Source organism: Diabrotica virgifera, chromosome 5, assembly GCF_917563875.1.
Source record: "Diabrotica virgifera virgifera chromosome 5, PGI_DIABVI_V3a".
Classification (NCBI taxonomy): domain Eukaryota; kingdom Metazoa; phylum Arthropoda; class Insecta; order Coleoptera; family Chrysomelidae; genus Diabrotica; species Diabrotica virgifera.
This window is the reverse complement of record NC_065447.1, coordinates 165,020,525-165,033,529: the sequence shown is the minus strand read 5'-3', so window position 1 is coordinate 165,033,529 and position 13,005 is coordinate 165,020,525. Positions and strand designations below refer to the sequence as shown.

Here is a 13,005-nt window from a genome sequence, read left to right as displayed (position 1 = left end):
TGCTAAATAAAATCAATTGTATCGCAAATTCCTCGGTAGAATGTAGTAGGCTGTGGTTACCCATACTAAAAGAGGAAGTCAATAGAAAGAAAATACCAGGATTAGTAAGTCAATAACATATCGAGTTAGTACATATTTTATATTTTAGTATTGTTTATATATATATATATATATATAATATATTATATATGTATTATTAATATTATTTATAATTTAACATAACATATGTACATATTAAGGTCAGAATTTGGTATTAGTTTTGAGAGTAAACTAAAGTAAGACCTAATACTTCCGATGTAGGGATAGTATCACAAAGTTTTTTCCTGGTTTTCCCTCGTGATTTACTATGGAATCTCTAGCCCGAGAATTTTACTGTCACCATTGCATGTGGTTGTCTTTTTAAAGACAGCTCACATGTTATGATTTTTTGTGACGGATATTCTTGAGTTGGGGTTGATTTCATGTAATCGAATGAACTATCTTTCAATAAAGTCGTCCCAGGAACGCAACTCATAAATATTGGCAATATCATTATAAAGTCTTCTACTTTAAAATGTATAATATATGTCTGAGTTGCCGATATAAATGAGTCAGATTAAATAAATTATTAGAAGAATTTTTTTACTAAGCAACAACATTTTTGTTTAATTCATTAATATTTTTTATATTTTGACAACGACACCCGATAAGGGCGTCGAAACGTTAATAATATCATTATTTTAGTAACATTGTGGCTTATTTCCCATCAAAACTAGTCAATTAATGTCCAGTTGCACCAACAATTAAACGATTGATTTTTTGATTTGAATTTCCCGTTTATTTTAAAATATAATAGTTGTCAAAAAACTGTCAATTAAAAACAGAAATTTTAACGATTCTCCCGAAAAATATTAAATTTTTTACCATCAAATATAATAACAGAACACTTTTCTTTTCTTTCGAAAAAGGTTAAAATTTAATATTTTTTGGAAGAATCGTTAATATTTCTGTTTTTAATTTGACGCTTTTTTGACAATTATATTTAAAAATAATCGAGCAATCCAAATCAATCGTTTATTTGTTGGTGCAACTGGACATTAGAGCAATAAATTGGAAAAAAAAAGACGAAGGATAGGAAGGAATGGAACACGGTTCTTAGACATTACTACGGTTGCCTAGATCGGCGAACCAATGAACATTGAGGGTGCGATTACGTCACGAGAGTGTACTGTCATTTGAATCGTAATATGATTTTTTTCGAATCCTGAGAAAACCAAGTAAACATGATAAAAAGGATTCTAACAGCTCAACCCGTGGGAATGAGAAGACGGGGTAGACCAAAGTTGAGATGGATGGACGGGGTAACACAAGATGCCGAGAAGATCGCAGTCGGCAACTGGAAAGTGCAGGCAAGGGACAGAACAGAATGGCGTAGAACGCTTGAGAAGGTCGAGGCCCTCTAAGGGCTGTAGAACCATGATGATGATGATGATGAGAAAACCAAGTATTTTAGAAAAATTGAAACGCAGGATGAAAGATTACATTATTACCGAGGGCGGAAAGCCCCTTAGAATAAACAAGCAGTTTCTATTGAATGAAATATTTGAAATTAAATATCACACTTCTCGTTTATTTTCAGCCCTGTAAATTATTAAAATAAACATTATAGAAGTTTTCAGGAAGTTTCGGCCCTCGGTAATAATGTAGTCCTTCATTATGAGTTTAAATTTGTCAAAAATATTTATTAGTTTTCTCAGGATTCGAAAAAAATGAATACAATTAAAACACATTGAAAATTTTGACATGCGTCAAAATTTTGCATTAACTCAATGTAAAATTCTAAACTGTTGAATTTCAGCTTCCCTAATTATTTTACATCAAAAGACATTAGAAACTATTTGTAGAGGATTGAAACCTGTATTGAAAACAACTGTTGAAATTGGTCTACGTAATTAAACATATTCCAAAATTTTGTAAAAATGTAATACATTTTAGTTTTCAGCCCAAACTTAGGCCACACACAATGCAATAATGTTCACATTTTTGAACTGTCAATATTTTTATTTTATCATCTACTGTTTAAAAACAATACAGTTGATAAGATACCCTCATTTGTGGAGAAAGTATTAATAATAAAGATTTTTTATTCAGTCAATGGTGTGAGCACTGTCAGCTAAATAGTTACGTGTGGCCTAACTTTTACACTCATACCTATTGTGGCAAATGTATCATATTTTTCAAAATTTTGGAATGCATTTAAATAGTAGAACAATTTTAACTTTTGATTTTAATACAGATTTTAATTCTCTACAAGTATTCTCTCATGACTTTTGATGTAAAATAATTAGCGAAGCAGGAATTCAACAATTTAGAATTTTACATTGAGTTTCCTATGGCCCTTTTCAAAATTCACCACCCGGTATAAGATAAAATGTGTACTATTTGTTTTATTATTTCATAATAACACAAATAATACACATATATACACAATAACACACATTCAATGATCGAAAATCATTTAAAAATATGGAAATGTGTACTCTTCTGACGTAAAGTCAAAAATATAAGTCTCCCCACCACCGTCGGTCAAGGCAACCGTAATAAAGTCTAATAACCGTGGGAATGGAAGCTGATTCTGGAACAGGCCAAGACCCATCATGGGTTGTAGAGCCAATGATGATGATAAAAATAGTATCTAGACAAGAAAGAAAAATAGGTGTCACATAAAAAAATACAAAAAATATAAAAATTAGGCGGAATTAAGTCAAAAGTGGTTTATAAAAACAAACAACGTCTTAAATCACAGAACCCTATATAGATTTATAATTTGACGAGTAAAAGAAATAACTCGAATAAAAGTAGCTGAATCAGAATATAGGAACAAATAATACAAACCTATAATTTGTTGTAAACTGTCTTCTCTGAAGTTTTCCTTGAGATTCTCATTAACTCCTAGGCAAGTTTTAATCACAGATTTTTTGAAATTCCAAAATATAACTTTTTGGTTCCTAATGTTCAGTTCATCTTGCAGAACGTTAAAACTCTGCAAACGAAAATAAAATAGTTATAAAAATTAACCAAAGTTTATTTATTTAAAGGATATAATATCATTATTTTTTTATTTATTTAAAGGATATAATATCATTATTTTTACATAAACATTTATTTATTTTTAATTGAGACTTTGCTTGATAAAATACGCTATTCCAAAATACCAAAAAGAGAGAGTACAAACGATATAACACAGAGTGAAGCCGGTCAAATAAGCGTGCATATTATAGATACAAGTTTCCGATGCAACCGAATGGCTGATGGGGGACGTGGGACGTCATAATATGTAAAAATAAGAAAGGTGTAAATAAGGCATAACCAAATAAATACACGGGATCAACTAAGAACGTGGCTTGGAAGCTGCAACTATATCATTACTGTAGATTTGTCAATTGAACATGCAGCGTATAGGTGGACGAGTTCTGCCTTATGTGATGCCCCAGAGAGCTGACGAACTCTGGGGCATTACAGGGTGTTTGGTAAAGACTGGGCCATAGCTTACGTTAGATTCCTGAGATTAAAATAGGTCGATTTAAGCTAACTTACCTTAGTACAAAAGTTGATAATAACCGAAATACAGGGTGTCAAAGTATAACTTTTATTTTATTTATTTTTGAATATTTCCTGACAGGCATGGGACAACAACACGAAATTTGGTAAGTGATGCTGCTACTGTACACCCTTCAAAATGATGTTAAACAAACGTTTCTGGCTAGTACCAGAGGCGAACGACGGGAGAACGTGAATGGTTGACCCTTCCCAAATTCTACGCCACTGGCGGAATTGCTATTTTAGTGCAATTTTTTGATTTTTCAATACTTTCTATGTAAATAACATACTCTTCATTCGTAACGATAAAACCATTAGTTTTCGAGATATTTGAAGCTAAAAACGAAGGAGCATAATACATTAATCAAAATAAGTGTGTCTTTTCATTTTTTACTTCAAATATCTCGAAAACTAATGACTTTATCGTTGCGAATGAAGAGTATATTATTTGCATAGACAGTATTGGAGAATCTAAAAATTACGCTAAAATAGCAGCTTCATCAGTGGCGTAGAATTTGGGAAGGGTCAACCATTCACTTTCCCCTGTCGTACACCTCTGGTAGTAGCCAGAAACGATTATTTAAAATAATTTATTAGGGTGTACAGTGCCTACACTTGCTGCCAAGTATGACACGGATATGGCAAATTATTTTAAAGTATTCTTTTTTTTAATAATTTATTCTTTATTTAAAACTTTAATAACTATGTGTGCCCGGTACTATAAAACTCTTTGACATATGCTTATGATACTTGGCAGAAAGTGTAGGTACTGTATACCCTACTAAATTATGTTAAATAATCGTTTCTGGTTAATACCAGGGGCGTACGACAGGGGAAAGTGAATGGTTGACCCTTCCCAAATTCTACGCCAATGATGAAACTGCTATTTTAGCATAATTTTTAGATTCTCGAAAACTTTCTATGCAAATAATATACTCTTCATTCGTAACGATAAAGTCATTAGTTTTCGAGATATTTGAAGTTAAAAATGAAAAGGCACACTTATTTTGATTAATGTATTATGCTCCTTCGTTTTTAGCTTCAAATATCTCGAAAACTAATGGCTTTATCGTTACGAATGAAGAGTATGTTATTTACATAGAAAGTATTGGAGAATCAAAAAATTGCACTAAAATAGCAATTCCGCCAGTGGCGTAGAATTTGGGAAGGGTCAACCCTTCACGTTCCCCCGTCGTACGCCTCGGGTAGTAGCCAGAAACGTTTGTTTAACATAATTTAGTAGGGTGTACAATACCAGCATCACTTACCAAATTTCGTGTTGTTGTCCCATGCCTGTCAGGAAATATTCAAAAATAAATAAAATAAAAGTTTAACTTTGACACCCTGTATTTCGGTTATTATCAACTTTTGTACTAAGGTAAGTTAGCTTAAATCGACCTATTTTAACCTCAGGAATCTAAGGTTAAGCTATCAGGTTGGCTCTAAGTCATATCAAAATCGCTGACTATGTTCTTGTAAAAAGCTGTTGATGAGGTGTGATATAATGAATATGAGTTTAATTATTCTCCTTTTCATGAACATTTTTCAGTGCGTCACAAATTATAGAAAAAAAGGTAAGTCCGTGATAATACACATTTATGACATTTATTCTAACGTGACATTTTTGTTAAAATCTGACAGTTGTCAAATTTTATTTTCAATTTGGAATAAAACCAAATCAATTGTGTCTATTGCATTTATAAAATGGTATTTTCTTTTATTTGTATAGTCTTATAAATTGTACAGATTATATTGATAATATTATTATTTTATTTAATAAATAATTCTTTTTTGATTATGGCGCCATCTATCGACAACTAGAATAATCACCGAACTAGAATAATTACCAAAGTATTCAAAGACGTGCCTTTTTTTCTGTCACATACAATTTAATGCGTTAGAGAGAAATCGAAAAACTGTGACGCACTGAAAGATGATCGTGAGAAAAAGAATATATTTAATTTATTATATTTTGATGGGTAAATACTTATTATTTACATACTGTCACTTCCACTGTCAAATCTTAAAATTTGTCAGATAACTTCAACCTCAAAAAATGGCTGTTTGTTTGTTTATTTTATTATTTGTCTGGCATAATAAATATAATATACAGGGTGTAACAAAAATACAGGTCATAAATTTAAACACATATTCTGGGACTAAAAATAGTTCTATTGAACCTAACTTACCTTAGTACAAATGTGCACATAAAAAAAGTTACAGCCCTTTGAAGTTACAAAATAAAAATCGATTTTTTCCAATATATCGAAAACTATTTGAGATATTTTATTGAAAATGGACATGTGGCATTCTTATGGCAGTAGTATCTTTAGAAAAGATTATAGTGAAATTTAGACATCCCATAAAAATTTTATGGGGGTTTGGTTCCTTTAAACCCCCCAACTTTTTGTGTACGTTCCAATTTAATTATTATCGTAATACCATTGGTTAAACACAATGTTTTAAAAACTTTTTTGCCTCTTAGTACTTTCTCGAAAAGTCGACTTTTTATCGAAATATTTTGAATATTTATCAAATCCACCACATATTTGTATATGGTTAAGTACGATTATGGAGACTTTGTAATAATATGATTTATTTATGATTTACATTTTTAGGTATATTTTGAACCATATTAAAAACGAAGCCACATCTCGATAAAAGGTGCCTTATCAGAAAAATACAAAGAGGTAAAAAAGTTTTAAAAACACTGTGTTTAACTAATGGTATCGCAGTAATTTTAATTGGAACGTACACAAACATTTGGGGGGTTTAAAGGAACAAAACCCCCATAAAATTTTTATGTAAACATATTAAAAAAGAAGTCACAACTCGATAAAAACTGTCTTATCGAAAAAATACTAAGAACCAAAAAAGTTTTAAAAATATTGAATTTAACTAAAGGTACCACAATAATAATTTAATTGAAACGTACTCAAAAGTTTGGGGGGGTTTAAGGGAACAAAACCCCCATAAAATATTTATGGGGTGCACAAATTTCACTATAATTTTGTTTTAAGATGTCCCTGCCATTAAAATGCCCCATGTTCATTTTTAATAAAAAATCTCTAATAGTTTTAGATATATTCGAACAAATCGATTTTTATTTTGTAAATTCAAAGGGCTGTAACTTTTTTTATGTGCATATTATCACTAAGGTAAGTTAGGTTCATTCGAACTATTATTGATCCCAGAATATGTGATTTAATTTACGACCTGTATTTTTGTTACACCCTGTAATGTCAGACTAATCATACACTGCTCAAAATAATAAAATCTTACTAAGAGTCGTATCAGTTTTTTTAGGACCCAGCTGTACATACATGTACAAAGTGGGTTGTACTATTATGACGTATATTCAGTACATTTATTTCTACTAGCCACCACTGATCGGTTATTAGAATATCCCGGTTATAGAAATATTTTTGCTTGGCACGAAGGCTATTCCAATAAGCGGGTTCGACGTAATACGTTCGATAATGTCTTCTACTTCTGGTTCGTCTACGAACTTCCTCATTTTTCGGTATATTTCCCAAGCATTGATCTCTCCATTTTACTGTGTACCCATCTCAATTTTTCCGCTAATGTTTTTGTGAGAGTTAAGGTTTTTGCTTCGTATGTATGGACTGGTAGAAAGCATCGGTTGAAAGCTTTCCTTGGGTGGGGACATTCGTTCTTCTTCTTAAATCAGGTGAGACTTGTTAGTCTCTGGCACTTGGTCGTAAAGCCTTTGTATCATAGCTTGTTTTTTTCCTTAAATCTAATAAGTTATGGGGCCCCAACGAAGGTCAATAGTCTTCTTATTGGTAGTTTTAGGATCTCTTCTGGTTGAAACCTCAGTTGACCAATGAATTCCTACCTAGCACATTGCAATGGCATAGTAATGTGTATGGCAGGCAGTCTCTTCTTCTATTTCGCACTTTCTGCATCACGGTTCATTCACCTTACCTAGTTTGTATAGGTGGTTTCTTAAATGACAATGTCCAATCACCATTTCAGTGACCGTTTTGATCTCTCGTTTATTAAGATGCATCAAATTGTGCGAGAGTTTTATCAATATTCTTGATTATTTTTGAAGTTATGCTTGTTTAGGCGCGATTGAAAGTAAAATTTCATAATACTGCGCGCATGCGCGCACAGACAGTATGGCGTTTAGTTGCTAAATCTTTCTAGTTATGTATAAATATATCAGTGCAAGAAAAGGTGTGAAAAGAATATATTAGTGTTTTTAGTACATATATTTATTATAATTTTTGTGTCTTTGGATTTGTCTTCCTCAGGAGTAAGATGAGTATTATTAAAACATTTTATTGTATATTTATTATACATCACCTTGTCTGTTTGTTACCGTCAATTGTCATTAGGTACGTTCGAACCGATACAGACACAGTCTTCGTAGCGCATTTGGTATAGAATTCGGCCAGAGATCGAGAGGTCTTGAGTTCGAATCCAGTGCAATCCTATACTTTTTTTTTTATTTTTTTGAAAGCGGTAAGCACAAAATTAGTTTGGTGTTTAAAAAAATGAAACAAACTGTTTAAAGTATATTTATTTTTAAGAGATCATATAATAGAAGTATAACTTCTTACGTGCGTACAAAGTACACACACATTCTTTTTTTTTAGGCCGGATTTGCCCTTCGGTGGCTCTCCATTTCTCTTGATGACTCCTATCAACCATTTCTGAACTTCATTTTTCGTAGCAGCCATAGTGATGCCACAAAAAGGTTTTCAAAGATTTCTCTGGAACCTTGTTTTGCCAAAATATCTGCTCGTTCATTCCCATGTACACCTTCATGACCTGGCACCGATTAAGATACTTTATTGTCCTTTGCCAGGTTGTTGAGGAAATCTTTGCAGTTCCTCACCAGTTTTGATTTAGTGTGTGGGATCTTTACTGTCAGAATAGCCGCTTGGCCATCTGTGTAAAAGTTGATTCTGGTAGCTGTGGGGTTACCTTCTATGACTTCAGAATATGCAATGCACACTGCACTGCCCACATTTTTAAAATTTTTGTTTTGAGTGCTCAATTATAAAAATAGTTATATTAAATACCTACTGAATGAAGTTTGAAGTTCATTAAAAACGACAAATTTAAATTATTTTGGATATTTAAATTCTTTATCGATTTGGGCTTCGAAACGTTAATAAATTCATTTTTTAGTAAAATTGTGGCTTATTTCCCATAAAAAATACGTAATTATAAAAATGCCACAAGGAAATAGCTTCAGAACAACATTTAAAGTCTAATATGGTATTTTTCAAAGCGCATTTTTTCCGCCTTCTAATTATACAGTATGGTGCAAATGTCTGGAATAAATTCGATATTTCGTAAGCCAGCGACTTTAAGGACAAATCGTGAAATAGGTCGATTTTTATTTTTGAATTATGATTTTTTGACATATACATATTTATATATTATACTAGTGACGTCATCCATTTGAGTGATGACATAATCGACAATTTTTTTAAATGAGAACAGGGGTCGTGGTGTGCTAGCCTAGCTCATTTGAAAGGTTATTCAATTCTCTGTTCAGTAATATAAACATTGACATAATTATTTACACAGGGTATCCAAGAAAAATGATTTTGAATTAAATTAATTGACACAAAAAGAAGAATGTATGTAATTTATTTAATTCAAAATACATTCTACTGCTGTCAGAAAACAGAAAAAAATGTTCATTTCATAAATAAACATTGATTTTCTCCCAAATTCAATGTTCTAACTGCCAAGAGGCAGATGGGTGGCAGCTTGAATATTAAAATTAACCCTTTCGGCCCTGCCGGTGGCAATTGCGAAGCCTATAATTCAGCACAGATATCTGTGGAACGACTTATTTAATTTTAATGTAAATCTAATAGAGGGCAGCTACAGTTCGTATATAAGATGATTTACATACATGTATTTAAGCCATTTGGAATGTAAACAGGTTTTGTTGTTCTACTTGAAGTAACGGCGGGTGAAAGAAATCATTTTTATCTTGGTAAGTACATATTTGTTTATTTTTTCTAATATTGCTATTGTGTTGAAAAAAGCTTCATGTAGCTGTTGGTATTTATTAACTAACATTATGAAAAGTTCATTTATGAATCAATTGTAATTGTTATTGCATTTGCTAATTTTTGGTATGGTCCTATAAAAGGCGTACGCAAATGCCACCAGTAGGTGTTAAAAGTTACAAAAGTGGATTAAAGATTAGAATAAACAATGAATTCTTTTCAGATTAAATTCCTACAATTGTATTTTTCAGGAAAGGCTAAACTGAAGTTGATGCGACCCTTGCCCAAGCAGAACAAACATTAGCTGCCCTGAATGACGACAGTTCTGATATATAAGATGATGGAGATCCAGGTTATGAGGGGGCTGATCTATCAACATCAGATAAGGATTAGCAGCATTAGAAAAAGAAGAATATTTGAGAGAAAATAGGCAAAAATATTTGGAAGAAAGGAAAAGTTATGCCTCCAAATGGTACTTTCGACGATCAAGTGAAACTAATTTTAGTAATTATGGAAGTGACAGTTCAGAAGAGCTACAGGTAGCCCTGCATATTGTAATGGCGATTATTAATTTTCCGAGATTAAGACTTTATTGGGCTCCCCGTACACAATAATATGTTTGATTAAAGATATTGGTAGGTATGTCCTGAAACCGATTTGAAAGTTTACGTAATCATTTCATATCTCAGATGTCAACACCGAAAAGAATACCAACGATAAGCTTTGGAAAGTAAGAAAAATAATTTCTAGCTTTGAAAAACGTTGCAAAGAATTAATGCTTGAAGAAAATAACTGCATAATTAGATAATTATACCACTCAAGGTACAATTTTCACTAAAACAGTATATTAGAGTCAAGCTTAATCCTTGAGATATAAAATTCTTTAGACTAAACTTACCTTAGCTACAGTGGCATCTACGTTGCCAATATATTCACCATCAATAATGACGGTGCTATTGGCAGTTTTACACATTTGTAGTATATTTTCCCTTAAATATTCGGAAGCGGTATAGTGCAATCCGGTTTTGAATTTGACTAAGTAATACTGAGGAGATAATTCTTCAATTTCTATCTTTGGTCGTGCCGAAGAATATAGTACGAATACAATATTTACTGCGATTCCGATTAAAATTCCATACTCTAAGTTGATCAGTAGACAGCAGACTAACGTTGTTGTAAGAGGAATGAGATCGAGTTCTAAAAACAAAAAGAAGGAATACAAATTAAACAAATAAAACTGAAGGAATAAAAAATAGTGGAATGCCAAGCATTGATAGTATACCATCAATTTACAAAATAAGTTTGAACATATTGTATCAGGTATATATATATTTTTTTTTGAAAAATGGCTTTGGCAGAGCCAATTAGCCAGACTTGTTTGTGATTGATTGCAGATTCATAGTAACTATTGTAAAAATTAGTGTACAGCTTTGAAATTTTTGTCAAATGAGGGTTCTTTGGTGCTTAATGTGTGATGAAAATTACAAGGCAATTAATTTAATTGTTTAAATTTTATTCAAATTGTTTATCCCAGAAAGCATTTTTTTTGCAATAACATAAGTCAGAAAAAACTGACGGTAGAACCATTCCATACATCTCTAATGAAATATCATGAGCTATATTTTCAACTTTGTTTAAAAAAAAGTGAATAAAAAAGCATTTATTATTAATAAATAATTTTGCAAACGTATCGTATTTATAACATAACGTATAACATACATACATACATACATAATAGATGATCCTCTTATACCGTAAGGTGTCGACGTGTCTGCTTTACTCGTTATTCTCTGCGAACTTACGCCACTTTTTTCGGTCCCTAGCTAATTCTTTGGCTTCCTGCCACGATTTTCCTCTATTCTGCAATATTTCTATCACACTGTATTCCACGTATTCCTTGGTCGGCCTCTCCTGTTTTTCCCTATCGGCCTCGCTTCCCATGTCATTTTAACCTGTCTGCCGTCATTCATTCTAAATAAGTGCCCAGTCCATTTTAATTTCTTTTCATGATTTTTTTCCTTTAATGATTTTACTTTTAATTCTCTTCTAATAGAGCTTTGAAATTTTTGTCAAATGAGGGTTCTTTGGTGCTTAATGTGTGATGAAAATTACAAGGCAATTAATTCAATTGCTTAAATTTTATTCAAATTGTTTATCTCAGAGAGCATTTTTTTGCAATAACATAAGTCAGAAAGAACTGACGCACGGTAGAACCATTCCATACGTCTCTAATGAAATATCATGAACTATATTTTCAACTTGGTTTAAATAAAAAGTGAATAAAAAAGCATTTATTAGTAATCAATAATTTTGCAAACGTCTCGTATTTATAACATAACGTATAAATTATATATATTTATTACAATTTTTATCAATTATTATATAAATAACATTACTTGGTAGTTGTGCACATAAAACAGGGTAAAAAAATAGATTTTTTTGAAAAAAATTATTCAACAAGTTTATAAGGAAAAATTGACGATACTTTTGAATAATTATTTATTACTAATAAATGAAGGGTACACGGAAAAAACCGGCTAAGTCACAGATTAACAATTTTGAGGTATTGGATGTTTTAACTTTTAGTCCGTTGTATCTTTGTCGCCAGCTTGAGTCATAGATTTTTAACAAAAATCTATAAAAAAGGTATATTTTTCACATTCTGCGAATAGTTTAACTTTGCTATAATAATTCCAGCCCTGAGAATCCATCATTGTATTTTAAAGGGTAGTGACTTAGCCGCTTTTTCCCTTGTTCAATAAAAAAAAACAATTGCTTTATAGTAATTTTTTAATTCTCCGGATTAAAGAAAATAAAATAACATTCTGTTTATGTGGCGTTGTTATAACAGACCGTCTGATTGATACCGAAATAAGGAAGCCGTCGCGTCTGAATGTTTTGGACTTAGCTTGTTGTTTTCCTGTTCCGCGTGGACTTAGCTTATTTTTCTCGTGTATGGGCATATATTTATGGGCTTTTTCTCGTGACTGGAATTTACTACAAGATGGCATAAAAAATGCAATTTCTACAAAAATGGACTTAGCCAGTTTTTCCCGTGTACCCTTCAAATGCATTTTTCATTCACTTTTTTAAACAAATTTGAAAGTTTAGCTCATACTATTTCATTTGACATCTTTAGAATGTTTTTAAAATCATTTTTTTCTGACTTATGTTATTGCAATAAACAGCTCTCTGGAATAAATAATTTGAATAAAATTTAAACAATTGAATAGATCGCTTTGAAATTTTTACCACATATTAAGCACCAAAGAAACCTCATTTGTCAAAAATTTCAAAGCTGTACACTAATTTTTACAATAGTTATTGCGAAATTAATGTTTTTGCAATTTTGACATCTTTTCGCAATTATATTAACAATAAATGAGTATATCAAACTTTGTGACACGCCATATTAAAGATTTTT

General features: G+C 31.5%; 1 protein-coding gene across 3 annotated transcripts in view; it reads right to left on the bottom strand.

Annotated features, from left to right (window-relative positions):
• The window catches only part of LOC114341169 (sodium-independent sulfate anion transporter), a 127,092-nt gene that overhangs the window by 29,477 nt on the left and 84,610 nt on the right, over positions 1-13,005 (bottom strand). For all 3 annotated transcript variants that reach the window (XM_028291953.2, XM_028291974.2, XM_050651654.1), the window contains exons 8-9: positions 10,480-10,778; positions 2,875-3,022 (exon numbers count right to left, since the gene is read on the bottom strand). In XM_028291953.2, coding sequence (XP_028147754.2) covers positions 2,875-3,022; positions 10,480-10,778 — 447 coding nt within the window. The remainder of the gene's footprint in view (positions 1-2,874; positions 3,023-10,479; positions 10,779-13,005) is intronic.